The sequence below is a fragment of the Ochotona curzoniae genome, unplaced genomic scaffold, assembly GCF_017591425.1.
Source record: "Ochotona curzoniae isolate NIBS_2020 unplaced genomic scaffold, NIBS_Ocur_1.0 contig_3498, whole genome shotgun sequence".
NCBI lineage: Eukaryota > Metazoa > Chordata > Mammalia > Lagomorpha > Ochotonidae > Ochotona > Ochotona curzoniae.
Window position 1 is genome coordinate 12,667,332 of NW_024465885.1, and position 15,648 is coordinate 12,682,979.

At 39.8% G+C, this 15,648-nt stretch overlaps 1 protein-coding gene across 5 annotated transcripts in view; it reads right to left on the bottom strand.

Moving 5' to 3' along the window:
• Window positions 1–7,821: 7,821 nt before the first annotated feature.
• The window catches only part of TMEM45A (transmembrane protein 45A), an 82,934-nt gene continuing 75,107 nt past the window's right edge, over window positions 7,822–15,648 (bottom strand). For 3 of the 5 annotated variants that reach the window (XM_040980568.1, XM_040980566.1, XM_040980567.1), the window contains exons 5-6: window positions 12,580–12,725; window positions 10,674–11,117 (exon numbers count right to left, since the gene is read on the bottom strand). In XM_040980568.1, coding sequence (XP_040836502.1) covers window positions 10,967–11,117; window positions 12,580–12,725 — 297 coding nt within the window. In that variant the 3' untranslated portion in view covers window positions 10,674–10,966. Of the gene's footprint in view, window positions 8,347–10,673; window positions 11,118–12,579; window positions 12,726–15,648 lie in introns of those variants that run through there. The other 2 variants (XM_040980570.1, XM_040980571.1) reach the window with 1 other exon arrangement.

Below are 15,648 nucleotides of genomic sequence, written 5' to 3' on the forward strand. Positions count from 1 at the left end.
GCCACCCATGTTGGGTGATTCAGATGGAATTACTGGCTCCTGATTTTGCCCTGCCCTGGTCCTGACTGTCACAGGCATTAAGAAAGTAAGCCAATGGATGAAAGAATTTCTCTCTCTCCCTCTCTCTCTTATCCTCTTTTTCACCCTGCCTTTCAAATAAACAAATAGCTCCTGTTAAAAAAAAACAACTAATGCTAATGGAATGGGACTGTACTAGTTGGCAAAGTTCGTTATGACAAAATCTCACAAACTGAACAGCTCAATGACAGAAAAGCATTGCTTCACAATTCTAACAGGCATAAATTCAAACGAGGCACTGGCACCATTACCTAGTCGGTTAAACCTCTGCCTTCAGTGCTGCCATCCCATAATGAGTGCCCATTTGAGTCCCAGATGCTCTATCGCTCCTCCAGCTCCATGCTTATGGCCTGGGAAAGCAGCAGAGGAGCATCTGAGACCTGGGGCCCACATACCCACATGGAGATCTGGAAGAAGCTCCAGATTCCTGGCTTCCGACTGGCCCAGCTCCAGCAGTTGCAGCCATTTGAGGAATGAACCAGCAGATGGAAGATCTCTCTTTCTCGGTTTCTTCTCTCTCTGTAAATCTACATTTTAAATTTTAAAAATAAATAAATAGATCTTCAGAAAAAAGAAAGTAAAAATTGAGTTATTGGCAGAATCATGCTTTCTCTGAGGATGCTACAGAAGGACCTATTCCATTCCCCTCCCCATCCTCTGGCGGTTCACTGTCAATCTTCAGTGTTACCTGACTTACATGCATCCCTCCAAGCACTGCCTTGATATTCTGTGTGTGCTCCTACACGTGCAGTGTTCCCCTTTTTACAAAGACACTAGTAACAATGGACTGGGGACTACCTATCCCAGTATGGTCTCATCTTTACTAATGTTTCTAAGCAATATCACGTTCTGAGATCCTGGAGATATAACTTCAACATATGAATTTGTGAACAAGGACACAATTTGACCCATAAAATAGATTATGATACTAGTAAGTTAAAATGTGAAATCTTAAAAAACAACAACAACAACTCAAAATGCTATATCCAACTATTTTTGTAGTCTGCTTTAAAGACCCCTTTCTGTGAACCCGTTTCTTGCCAGCTAAGAGTATTTCCATGACTTGCCACTAGAGGGTAGAATTGCCACTGTTGATTTTTCTGCTATTAATTCATTCTGCTCTATGTACAGTCCTCCATTCATAACCCAGACATATCAGAGAAACAATAAATTTAAGACACATTTCTGGAGTCAAGAGAAGTTGAGAATGTATCACATGCTGGGAAGGCTGTTGTGTTCTGGCCATTCCTGTAGGTACCTACCTTGAATCTAGTCATTAGGGATGTTAAAACAGAAGGTGGTGGGCCCGGCACGATAGAGTAATGGTTGAAGTCCTCGCTTTGAACGCACCAGGATCCCATATGGGCACCGGTTCTAAATCCGGCAGCTCCACTTCCCATCCAGCTCCCTGCTTGTGGCCTGGGAAAGCAGTTGAGGACAGCCCAAAGCCTTGGGACCCTGCACCTGTGTGGGAGACCCGGGAAGAAGTACCTGGCTCCTGACTTCGGATTGGCACAGCACCAGCCGTTGCGGTCTCTCCTCCTCTCTATACATCTGCCTTTCCAATAAAATAAATACATCTTAAAAAAAAAAAAAAAAAACAGAAAGTGGCATTTCTTCCTGTGAGTGAGCCTTGGAGATAAGAACGAAAATGTTTGGTCTTAAGAAAAAGACAGCTCCTCTGAGCAAGGAACGTAAACCATTTGTTCTGCAATAGTGTAGCCTTTAAAGAACCCTCACTTATGACTGCATGAGCTCTACAGCTCACCATGAGCCTGGCCTCTAGCTGACTGCACAGGCTCCTAAATGGTCTACTCACCTGCATCAACTTCTTAGTACTGTACATAATACCTTGTTCTGACTTTTTTCTCTTTCTGCTTTTGCAGCTTGCCAAACAAGGCTACAGATTGAGGAAGAACCCTGTGGGGGCCAGCACAATAGCACAGCAGGGTGTCCCAGGCACCTTCCTGCTTCTATTTTAACATTTGTCTGGTCACATAATTCCTCCCATAATTCATAAACCTATTGCACAAACACAAGGGTTACTTCAAAAAGTCCATGGAAAAGTAAATTTATAAATTTATTTTGCAGAATACTTTTTAAAATCCATGCATAATGTTTTCATAATATACACGTTCAGTGGACTTTCTATAGAATCCTCATATATGCATACACATGACCTCTGCTTTATGACATTAGGTAAAAGAAACAAAACTGGGTCCAATCTCAGAAGCGTTGCTGCATTACCATTCAGAGTGACCTGGAATTCAATAGGATATCATCTTAAGAGCTAAAAAAAGTCAGGTAGTCTTATCAGGAAGCAAACGTGGAAAAATGCAGGATTCTGAGGGCTTTAAACTTAGGAGGAAATATATGTAAATCTCATGAGAGCTACAGAATACTGAAATCCCATCAAATGATATGACAACCCAGGTAGGAATTGCAGATTCTCGTGAGTAGGCAGAAAAGCCAGGTGATTCTAAGCATGACTCCAACTCAGGAAGGTAAACTCCCTGGGCAGAGAAGGCGGGGACACAACCTGTGTGGGGGTTTAAGTGACTAGAGTAAGACTCATGTGCATCCTTATGGGGCCATTGTCCAGCATCTTGTCCCATTCCATTGCTCTGTATCTGATAGCTCATCAGCCAGCTAGGCATTCCTTACCATTGCCTAACAAAAGCGAGTTGCTTGCTTAATAGTAAGTTTATTTTGACATATAAAGACTTACAACTAAGTATAGAAATACCTAACAGGATTGAAATCATCACATTAATATTTTGTGCTGAAGAACTATATGTGCTTTGCATTTAGATATTTAAAATACTTCTCTTTTTAAGATTTCTTTGTTTTTATTGGAAAGTCAGGTCTACAGAAAAAAGGGAAGACAGAAAGATATTCCATGTGATGGTTCACTCTCTAAATGGCTGCAACGGCCAGAGCTAAGCCAATCTGGAGCCAGGAGCTTCTTACAGGTCTCCCATGTCAGTGCAGGGTCCCAAGGCTTTGGGCTGTCCTGACTGCTTTCCAGGCCACAAGCAAGGAGCTGGATGGGAAGTGGGGCCACTGGAATATGAACCAGCACCCATATGGGATCCCAGTACAAACAAGGGGAAGACTTTAGCCACTAGGCTGTTGTGCTGGGTTCGGCTTTCAGATATTTATGCTTCTTAAAATTAGTTTGCCTCTTGTAAGTTCTATTTGTAAATGTGTAATGAAGCAACAAATTTAGGCTGCTGATTTTATGAAATCGCACTAAATTTCTTGGAATATTTTAAAACACTTGAACTCTTGCCACATCTATCTACAAGTTTAGTTGATGAGGTTTGCCAGGATATATTAAAAGCTTAGGAGTTAATTAAACTTGGGTGTCATTTAATTGAAGTATTTGTGAATAATATCAAAAAACATTTCATTCATGGGGCCTGGGGCAAGAGAGTAGCGGTTAAAGTCCTCACCCTGAGTGCGCCTGGGATCCCATATGGATGCTGGTTCTAATCCCGGCAGCCCCACTTCCCATCCAACTCCCTGCTTGTGGCTTGGGAAAGCAGTTGAGAATGGCCCAAAGCCTTAGGACCCTGTACCCAACTGGGAGATCCAGAAGAGGCTCCTGGCCTCGGGTTGGCTCAACTCCAGCCATTGCGGCCACTTGGGGAGTGAACCATCGGACGGAAGATCTTCCTCTCTCTCCTCTCTGTAATCTGCCTTTCAATAAAAATAAAAATAAATCTTTAAAAAACAAAAGAAAAAAACAGCATTTCGTTCACAAGTATAATTTAAAATGTTCAAAGAGAAATATAATTGTCTAAGTTTTAAAGTGTGCCCCCAATTAAAGTCTCCTTCAAACTATTGAAGTGTATTGGACTTAAAAATACAATAATATTTATTAAACCTGAATATTTTGCTGTAATCTTTTCTTTGATTGCATTTTTAAATTTTTTCTGGTTAAACATGGAAACCCATTTTTGTATCCACTACATGTCTCTCAAAAGCATCCTCCCAAGATCACAGCAAGTCTCCCTTCATTACCATTTGTTCAGAAGAGATTCTTTGCATTTGTTCACACCTATCCCCTAGCTTCTCAATTATCTCCATTTGAAATTCACATTAGACAGAATAAAGAATTTGTACCTCTATTCACTGTGTATTTCAATTTTTTCTTCATACTCTTACCCATCCTTCCCTTGTACGCACTGAGAACGTCTTGCTTCTCTTTTATTCTCATTGTTGCCCACAGCACCAGTGATTTCTATTCTCCCTTATTAAAACGAGATTAGATACAATCAGTATGGCTTTGATGGATGAGCCTCTCAGGTGATGAAGCAATGAAGCAATTGATATCGTGAAAACGGCTAGGACCCAGCCTCCCTTTCAAAAGAGAAACTGGTGAAATCTCCACAGCCACGGCTGATGTTGATTAATACTTAGTTTCACCCCTCACTTTCACATGTATGCAGCCACAGGGTTTTTTTGACTTCATAAAAGGTCCCTCCTTCCTTCCTACACAGCCAACTGCACTGGAAACCAAGCCCTGGCTTCTTTTGTGTATTTCTTCTTTGTGGATATGGCAAATGTGGCATGAAGGAAGTTTGGGAAAAGCTGGTGAGTAGAGCTCTCAGGCTTTTTAAGGATTTGAGACAAAATTAAAACATTGAGAAAGAAAAAGAAGTCTCATTCTCCCCTTGTTTGACAAGAGCTCCTGCAAACACACAGTCACGGCAGACAATGGGGAGAGGGATGGGCAGGCGCACCTCTGGGAAGGGGCTGCTCTGGAAAAAGAGGCACTCACCAACTCACCACTCTTGTCCTGCCCTAGCTCTGATTTCTCCCCATCACTTATTGCCTGCATTTCGAGGACTTTATAAATTCCCCACTTTTCCAAACTTTTCTAAAGAGAAAGCAGTGGTGAGGAATCTCCAGAACATGAATCAGTCTTCTGGGATTCTTCTGAAGGTTAATATTAGTTAATTCAAGTTGATCAATGGTTGTAAACTTTTGGTTGCAGTGCTATCGATGTTTTGGACATTATCAGGTAGTATGCTCTTGTGTGGTTTTTTTTTGCATCCCATACTCAAGATTAACAGTTAAATCATTAAACCAGTCTCTTGCTTCTTGCTGATCTTGAGTCTTAAAAGGATAGTTAACATCTCCATATATTTTTCCAAGAAGCTGAGGCAGTCACAGCTGTGACTGTCTCTCACACTACCTAGCGTCGATCATGTAGTGTCTCACTTTAGGTTATTATATTTCTACATTCTGCTCCATCTTTGCTGTGGGAGCCGCAGGGCTATGCTAGTTAAGAGCTATAAGCATTGAAATATGGTCCCTCCTTTCAGACAGGTCCTCCGTGCCTCAGGCAGGAGAGGAGAAGTTCTACAATGACCAATTTTTTAATTTCGTCATTGTCTGTCTCTCCCTGGAGTATGTCAGATGAGAAAAGCAACTCATAAGCCATTGCATGCTTAGTTTATCTCACATTGCTTGGCACCCTGGCAATGACTTAATAAACACCTATTGAAAGAATGATTCCACTGGTACCCACAGATTGATAAGCACAGGCAAAAATTAATTTTCCTCATCCCATGATCTAGAGTTGGAAAGCTTTTATACTTTTGTTATCTTTGTCATGGCTTCAAAAAATGTACTGAACTGTGATTCATTATAAATCAAAACCTTTACAAAGCATACTTACTGATCTAGAAGTAGTAAAATGTGAAAACAATACCACATTATCCCATTGTTACCCAGGCTTGCAGCTTTCCAAATTTTTCATGTCATTTCACAAAGATGTTGGTAATGAAACACAAATTTAATAACATCACTGACTAATGGTGTTCAAATTCACTGCTTCTTTCAGGGACTCAAGGCTCATGGCTCCAGATTGAACTTCCTCTGAGAGCTCACTGGGTTGCATCTGACCGCTGGACTGTGCAGACACTAGAGAGATGGATGCTGCTGCTCTCTGACTGGAACAGCAGGTGCATTTATCAATTTTCAAAATCCAACTTAATTTGGCTAATTACGGGTTGTCCTCAATACAACTCAGGCCACTGCAACTGTACTTGACATGTCTTCTCCCTCTTGAAACTCAAACTTCCCAGAGTCATCAAATCCTGCAGAATTAGCAAGGAACCCTGAGATCCAAGACACACCTAGAACACAATGCCATGATGCCTGAAGAACTGTGGCATGTGGACCTTTCGCATGGCAGACATGCACTTAAGGGTTATGCGTTAAGCCTGTGCTCATCCTCATCTGTACTTTCAAACCTTGCATAACAAAAGCACTGCTCCAGTTCTTGGACCTGAAGAATTCACTCTCCAAGGAAAGCTTGGAATTCACTTCTCCAAGGGAGAAGCTTCTGGACTTTTGAGTGCTGTTGTGCCAAGGAGTTTTCAAGATCAAACTACTAACTAAAGATTTAATGGCCCATACAACTGCCTCCTCTCCTCCACATCTGGACCACCCATCAAGGATTCCCACAGTCCTAATTTGCTTTTCTATGGCATCAAGATGGGCCTTTAATATCAGGCTAAAGTAGCTACCCTAAGGCTTCAAGTTCTAGAACCACTGAAGCATGGTATCTGAAAAAGACCCCATGTTTCCTTCAATTCCTTAAACAAATAAACAAACAAAATTGGGCCTGGCATGATAGCCTAGTGGTTTAATCCTTGCCTTGTGTGTGCTGGGATCTAATATGGGTGCCAGTTCGTTTCCTGGCAGCCCCACTTCCCATCCATCTCCCTGCTTGTGACCTGGGAAAGCAGTGAAGGACAGCCCAAGGCCTTGGAACCCTGCATCTCCATGAGAGACTTGGAAGAAGCTCCTGGCTTTGGATTAGCTCAACTCTTGCCTTTGCAGCCACTTGAGGAGTGAATCAGTGGACAGAAAATCCTTCTCTGTGTCTTTCCTCTCTGTAAATGTGATCTGCTTTTCCAATAAAAACAAATAAATTAAAAAAAAAAAAAGTTTATTTTACTTGAAAGTCAGTTACCAGGGGAGGGAGAGGTGTGAAAGAGGGATTTTCCATCTGCTAGTTCACTCCTCCAATAACCACAAAAGACCAGAGCTGAACTGGTCCAAAGCCAGGAGCCAGGAGCTTCTTCTGGGTCTCCCATGTGGGTGCAGAGTCCCAAGTTATTGGGCCATCCTCTGCTACTTTCCCAGAGCATTAACAGGAAGCTGGATCAAAAGTGGGGCATCTGGAACATAAACTGGCACCCATATAGGATGCTGGTGCCACAGGCTGAGGATTAGCATGCTATATCACCATGTTGATCCCAACTCGATTCTCATGCTTTACCAAAAAAGATGTATGACAGAGACCCAGAGACTGGCTAAGGTAAAGGGAGAGTTAGAGTTCTTGGCTCTCCAGTGGTGCAACCTAGTACATAGACAAGGCCAAAATTCTAACTTTTCAGCCAGGTATTCCACAAAAAGAGTTTTTCTTACACAAATCCTTCACCTGTTTTAAAAGTTGGACAGCATTGTAGCCGGTTGTGCTAATGAAGGACCTCTTTGCTCAGTAACCGTTCCTGGTGGTTTGCTAGAAGGTGTCTTGGGGATGGGCCTTTTTATCTTCTCTGAAAGATCACAAACTTCAGGAGCACTTTTGGACTACTTTTTTTTTCCCCAAGGTGTTCTCCAGGCACTTTGGAGATAGACTCTGACTGAAAGAAATCTCTATCAGGCCACTTCTTCAGCATCAGATGAGGTGGAATGTAGTCAAAAAAAAAAAAAAAAAGATTTGAAGTTCCTGCACCAAGGTGCATGTATTTATTTATTTCTCATTGCAGCAATGACACACATGTCTAATCCCATGCCCAACAACTTACAAATGATATCAATCCCAACAACTTTGAGCATCTATACAAGGTAAATTAAGCCATTAATTTATCTTAGTTTGGGCCTCAGAATCTGTATGACGTGAGAAAAGTCACCCTAGCCCCTAAAACCTTGTCGTACATGATGTGCAAAACAAATTCATCACCCAAAGTATTTTCAAAGCAAAAATTAAACATTGAAATTCAAATCCTTTTAACAGAGTTGGAAATACAAACAGTACACTGAGAGCTGTCCTCAGCGGTTGTTCTCCAAACAGAAGGTCAAGAAACAAAACCAGGACAAGACAATGCAAAAAAAGAGGTTTATCTAGAAAGAGTGGGTAGCGACCCCAATCACATCTCTTCTTCAGATTCTTGTTCTCGTTCAGCATTTTTCAGGAGTCCAACTTCTGAGGGGCAAAGCCTCTTAAGTCTTGATTTCACAAACCTAAGGAGAATAAGAAAGCATCACTAAGTAGATGATATCGAAAAAAGAAACCCAGGGCAACATGCATTCCAAATGCAACCAACTCTGGATTATTTATACAAATCAGAAAAACATCCCCAAAATTGAAAATCACTTTCATTTGGCTTTAGGAATAGCTAAAACTGTTTTTGTTACATTAACAGACAAAATGTTGCTTTTTACTATGACATGATTGTTTAATGAAACAACAGGTGACATTTTATCATTTCTAAAACAAATAAGAGGATTTCGGAGATGTTACAAAATCGAAGAAAACCCAAATCAGTCGAATCTCTCCTTGAAAGCCACCAGCCAGACCTAGCAAAAAGATACTCTCTTCTATTAATGAAGTGCAGGAAGCCATGGCTGCCCTGGGCTTGACAGCTCAAGTCAAGCCTCATGTCTAGTCTGGATTCCACTTCAGCCCCTCCTTGCCCAACTTTGTGCTTTTGTGTAAGGCATGGTGGACAGCTCAGCTGGGCAGGATGGCCCAGCCTGTATCCATGTGGAGCAGCTAAACAGCAGTGCCACACACATTTGTTAAATCAGTCACTTTTGGAGCAGGGAGTTATCTCCACGAATATCACCCATTAATAGGGGATACTTCTTCGTTTTCAACTCAGCATTAACTCCTCCAAAAACAACTGAACCTACCAATAACATCTATTCAGTCAAGAGCCTGTGGAAACTGCTCAAGATCATATGCCTTGATTATTAACTGACTATGGATGTGCTGCCCAGTTACCCAACTCTAAAGGCTGAACCATGTGTCATTTTTTTACACCTGCACATGATTTTCACATTGCAGAGTTCAACGCATACAGGATGAAATGGGATGGAGTAACTGATTAGTTTCATTCTCAGTGACTGCTGTGGAAACTAAAACAAAGACATGGCTTCTTATTTCAAATTAATGGTTAAGGTAGACCCTAGTGTTTGCTCCTGCACCCCTTTCCTCCACTCTGAGCTGTGTCTGCATTTGCTGCAGTCCACCAAGCTGCAAGTAACTTTAGATATGGGCACTTGAAGCCAACTGGGGTATTTGAGAGAGAAAGTACAGATAGTTGCTATTGACTGGGATGAGATAAATACCAGAAGTATGGTCAGGGTGAATGCTCGTTTGCTCTCAAATGTTTTGTTCAATTAATGTGAGAAACCACAGAGCTGAATAATGGGTATATTTCCAGGAGACAATCACATGCCTGACATTGGGCATTTTGATTTTGTCTTTCAAAATGGCTCACAACAATTGTTGCTTTGGGCCCAGCACAATGACCCAAAAAGCTAACCCTATCCCTGCAAGCACCAGGATCCCATATGGGCACCAGTTTATATCCTAGCTGCTCCATCTCTCATCCAGCTCCCTGCTTGTGCCTGAGAAAGCAGTAGAGGACAGCCCAGAGTCTTGAGACCCTTGCACCTGTGTAGGAGACCCAGAAGAAGCTCCTGGCTCCTGGGTTCAAACTGGCTCAACTCTTGCTGTTGCAGACACTTGGGGAGTGAACCAGCAGACAGAAGATCTTTCTCTCTGTCTCTCCTTCTTTCTGTAGATCTGATTTTTCAGTAAAAATAAATAAATCTTAAAACACACACACACACAGTAAAACAATACATTTATAAAAAAAATAAAAAGAATTATTGTTTAGATAATCCACCTGTAAACCTGTAATCAGGTAATATTTGCCTACCCCCAGATGGGATTAGAAACAGTCTAGTTGTGTTTCAATATGAAATACAATAAATACACTAAGATTTTCAAAACAGTCTCTCCTCTGAGCCATTATAGTCAAGTGTGGCACTGGACAAGGCCATCTTCTGCTTATTGTGGAAATCTGAGCAGTACAGCATCATTTTTTTAGCAGTGCTGGGAGCAATAGGCCCATCAACCTGCTGTATTTCTGTGGTGATCACTGTTTTATGTCAAACAAGTTCCAAGATAATTTTATGATAATTCAGCCCTTGGAGATGAGTTACAAACCACTCCACAGTCAACTCCTGAGTGACAGACTGTCACAGCTGCTTAGCCTGAAATGTAGGACTGAATTACCTGCCTCATGACCTCCCTGAAGGGCAGTACTGAGTCTCCATAATGTTTAAACTGTTGCTTAATTTCTATCAAAATACATCAGAATCTTGATATTCTTGATTGTATCTTTCAAAGAGCAACATGAGGACAAAACTGTGGAGACTGTGCAACATGATTTCCATGCAAACCTATATTGAAGGAGCTCCGAAACACAGATCTATTAAAAGAGCCAGCAAGTGTTTATTGAGCAGCTATCACATGTTAGGCAGTGTGCCAAGCAGTATGAGGAGAATGCAAGGGGTCTTTCTCTCAAGAAAATACTCACAAACTAGCCAGTAACACATGAGCTAACAGTCAACATCCCAAGGTGTATCACAACTGGTAACATGTCCATTGGAGACAAACAAGGGCAAGAAGAACTACAAGACTTTTCATGGGAAATACGCATTTCTTGTGACTATACCAGGTAAGAGATCTGCCTATTTAGAAAGATGACATATGAAGGTGAAAATGAGAGGGTGAGACATAAAAACGGAGTGCCAGTCTCTACAAAACTGGAAGTGAGAAAGAGGTTTGTCAAGGATCTGAAGATTTTTGAAACAGGAAGAGACTATAGTCTTCTTTTGGTTCTGGAAGGGAGCTGACATGAGGTACTGGGTTTCCTTGAATGTTGGTACTCTTCTTGGAGGCAGTCGAGCCCCTAAGGAGTTGAGACCCAGATGTCAGCCTAGAACAACAGGGGAAGAAGTTAAGTTTCAATCAGTGGTGGAGCCTGCCAAAGCCCATGCACCTGCTTTGGGGACCAGGGGCGAAGGAGATGGAATAGGGACCAACACAAATTCATCAGTGGGAAGGGAGAGTTTTCTAGCTTTCAAAATTGCTTGCATGTGTGTAGAAGGAAGCAATCGCATATCAAAATGGGCTTATTCAAGGCCTAGCAGACACCAGGGACCTGGACAAGGAAATAGTTTGCTCTTTCAGTGCCCCAGCACCAGGACTACTTCAGCTAGATGAGCTGAGTGGGGCTTCCATCTGGAGAGGAGAGGAAAGCTGCTTCCTGCAGAGGCTCAAAGTCCTCTGGGCCTGCCAACAGCCACTACTTGCTAAGGATCCTGCTGGCTATGTAGTGTTGAGTTCAGTGATGGCACTCCACATGTGACTATGGCTACTAGAGTGACTTCAAATGAACACAGCACTAGCCGTCTTTCAACCACTCACTAGCTAGTGGCCACCATAAGAATATTATAGATACAGAACACTGTGAAAATTCCAATTAGCTCTGTAGTCTAAGGGATTATGTTCTGCAACCTTTATGCCTGGCCAATGGAATCATGAAAGCCAAGTGTGGGTTGATGCCAACAACCTTACAGAAAGCATGAGATCCCCTTTCATTCCTGTTCAACTTTCAAGCTATAGCATGATTTTCAATTGTGGGGAGCCCTCTCTGGGCTCTAACAATGATTTGGTTCTCTTCTTGTTCCACTTGCTGCTCTATAATTGTCTCTCTAATTTAGTCCCGGCTACAGGACTAGAAATATTTCATGGAAATAGTCTATACCTAACTCATTTTTTAATACCAAAGAGGCAGAAGAAGGAGGGGGGAACAAGAAGACAGTAACATTTATAAAACTGTTATTATGTCTTAAGAAGTTTAAATGCATGATATTATTTAGTTACTACTATTACCGACATTTTACAAAAAACAAAATCAAGACTGGAATGTGATTAAGTAATCAGCCTTAAATAAGAAATATTCCTTCAGGATCCTAAAAAAAAAGCACTCAACCAAATTTTATTTTTCAGAAATATTAGTCAGTGTCAATTGGCCAGCGCTTAAATTTAACAGGAGAGATACAAGTTGATTAAGAAATCCCCTGCAAACCTGGGAGCAGACCAGTGGGAAGAGGAAACTGCAGATGCAAGGATGTGAAGGCACAGAGCAGTGTGTTGAGAGCAATGGGGGAGGCACAGTCCCAGCAAAGACACTGCTGAGCTGGTTAAGGTTTGACCCAGCATCAATTCTTTACTCTGGGAATGTCCACATTTGCTGGAAAGTTTCTGCTATGCTACCCTGTCTTACAGGAGGAAGGGAATGAAATATTATTTTGAATTTTCAGCTCATCACTAGTGAGCCCTCACAATCATATATTGAAAAATAGAACTTACGAGAACAAAAATCACTAACTTACCATGTGAGGAAAGCATAATTCGTTCCAATGATGATGAAGGATAGTGCATAATGCCAGCAAAAGCACATGGTTAGAAACAAACTGTTTTCATGATCTGCCAGGTCCCATGCCGGACCTCCACTAGGAGGATAAAGGACAAAACCTATCTGCAATTTAAAACAAAAGTACAAATTAAAATAGCCAACCACTTTCTCAGAGACAGTGTATTGTAAGATACTTTTTCTCAAGATAAAAAATAGCTTAGAAAACCTCTATTATCAAAATATCACCAATAAGACACTAGGTTTTCCTTTCTGTATTAGCAATGTACACAATGTCTATGAAGTCATATTATGAAAAAAAATTAGAAATTACTTAATTATCAATTTTCAATGTGTAAATACTGATCACCTCTAAAAATAGGCAGACCTTCAGAGAGTGTATTACACTCTACATTGTGCATTTTCACTCAAAAGTTATTTTGATTTGAGGATACAAAAATATCTTTAAATGAATGAATGTCTACTACTAGCAGTATGGTGAAAAACTGAAGAAGCTTTTCCCTTGAAATAAGAAACAAGTATGTCTGTTTTCACCAACTGGTGATTCACTATTGTATCAGAAATTCTAGCTGGGGTAATTAGGAAAGAAAAATGAAAGACATTTATATTATAAAGAAATAAAAACATCTTCATTCATAACATGACATGATCTTATATGTATAAAATCCTAGAGAATTAGAAAAATTATTAAGAGTTCAATGAAGTATAAATACAAAATCATCATACAAAAATCAATTATATTTCAATACACAGTAATAAACAATCCAGAAATTAAATTAAGAAAAAATTCCATTCATAATCACATTGAAGAGTATAATTAAAAATAAATTAATTAATAAATTTAAACATCTGTATAGTACATGCATTATTGAAAGAAATCACGGACAAATAAATGAATAGCCATCTTAAGTTCATGGGCTGGAAGGCTTACTATTGTTGAGGTGGAAATATATAAGTCAAGGTACATAATAGATGTAATTCCTATTAAAATCCCAAAGACATGTTTTAAAACAATGAAAAAAATGATTCTAAAAATCATATGGAATTGCAAGGAATCGAAAATGATTTTTAAAATACAAATATAAATCTTGAGAAAGAAAAGTAAAGAATCAACACTTCTTCATTTCAAAATTTACTACAAAGCTATAGTTTAAAAACAGTGTGGTATTGGCCCAATGATCAATGAAACAAAATTGAGAGGCCAGAAAGAAACCCAATCATCTATGGTTTGAGCGGGTACTAAAGCCATTAAATGGGATACCTAGATATTCACATGCAAAAGAATAAATCTGGACCTTTTCCTCACATTAGCTAGAAAGTAATCCAAATTGGATCAAAGATCTAAGTATGAGAGAAAATTCATAAAACTCTTTTAAGAAACATGAGAAACTTTCATGACATGGAATTTGGTGATGGTTTCTTAACAATGACAACAAAAACACAATTACTCAAGAAAAAAACAAATTGAACTTCATTACAATTAGAAACTTTTGTGCTTTTAAGAGCAGTATCAAAAAATGAAAACTCATATCTGATAAAGGATTCATATTTAGAAAATATATCTTAAAAAACTCCCGAAACTCAACATCATCAACAAAATTTATGGTCAAAAGACTTAAAAAATTTCCCAAAAGAAACTATACAAATGGTGGACAGCACATGCAAAGATGGGCATCATTTTATAAGAGAAACCTCAGTCAAAATCAAAATGAACTATTACATTGTGCCATGTGGATACCAATAATAATAACAAAGAAAACTTGGAAACATTAGTGAGATTAGATAAATTGGAATCTCTAGTCATTGATACAGAAATAGAAATGATATAGCCACTGCAAAAAACACTTTGGTAAATCCCCAGGAAGTTAAATATAGAATTACCATATTTTGTTTCCAAACATTTACAATTCTAGGTATACACTTAATAGAACTGAAAATAAATATTTAAACAAAATGTGTATATAAGAATTCATATCAACATTATCCATTATAGCCAAGAGATAAAAGTAAGCCAAACATCTATCAAATGTGGTATTTAAGAAAAATGTGGTATTGCATTTACACAAGGAATTATTAATTTTAAAACAGAATAAAGTATTCATAATGCATGCAAAAAACATGGTTGAAACTTGAAAAATTTAGTGAAAGAAGCCACACTCAAGAAGTCACATATTGCATGTTCTGTTTATATCAAATGGGTAAACATTCAAAGAGACAGAGAGCAGGTTCATGGTTGTTGGTTGGTGAGAAGAAGGGAAAGGAGTGACTGCCTAATTTGTGCAGGACTTTCTTTGCAGCTGATGAGAATGTGCTAGAACTTAAGAGAAGAGGAGAATGCCCAACACTGTGAATGTATTAAATGCTGCCAAATTTTAAAACGGTTAATTCTATGTCCTGTGAATTGTACTCCAATAAAAAATAGTGAAACATGATGGATGAATGAATGGGTAGACAGAAAAACTTCAGGCCTCTAGAGTTAAATGAATTACAAGTCCAAAATAGTATCATGGATAATTGGCCATATGTCTACCAGATATTGATTAATATGTAAGTTATCATGTTTAGTAGTCTCCCCACAATGGCTTTCTAGTCAGCATTAGGGACTCCAAAAATTCATGGAAAACACATACTACAAGAAGAAAAATGCAGAGATTTTAAAAAGATGTGTACTGTGGCTGGCTGGCATTGTGGTGCAGGGGATTAAGCTACGTTTCAAAATGCCAGTATCCTCTATGGGAGTGCTGATTTGAGTCCAGCTACTCTACTTCTGATCCAACTTCCTAATAATGGGCCCCGGAAGGCAGCAGAAAATGGCCCAAGTACGTGAGCTTCTGCAGCTCATGTGGAAGACTAGATGCTGGCTTCTGCCTGGCCCAGACATGGCAGTCAATAGCGATCTGAGGGACAAATCCAGAGAATGGAAGATTCTCTCTCTCTTCCTCTCGTTCTCTTCTCTTTCCCTCTTCTCTATCTATCCCTATTCGGGTTTTTCTTTTTGGAGGGAGGAGAGAGGACTTTCAAATAAATA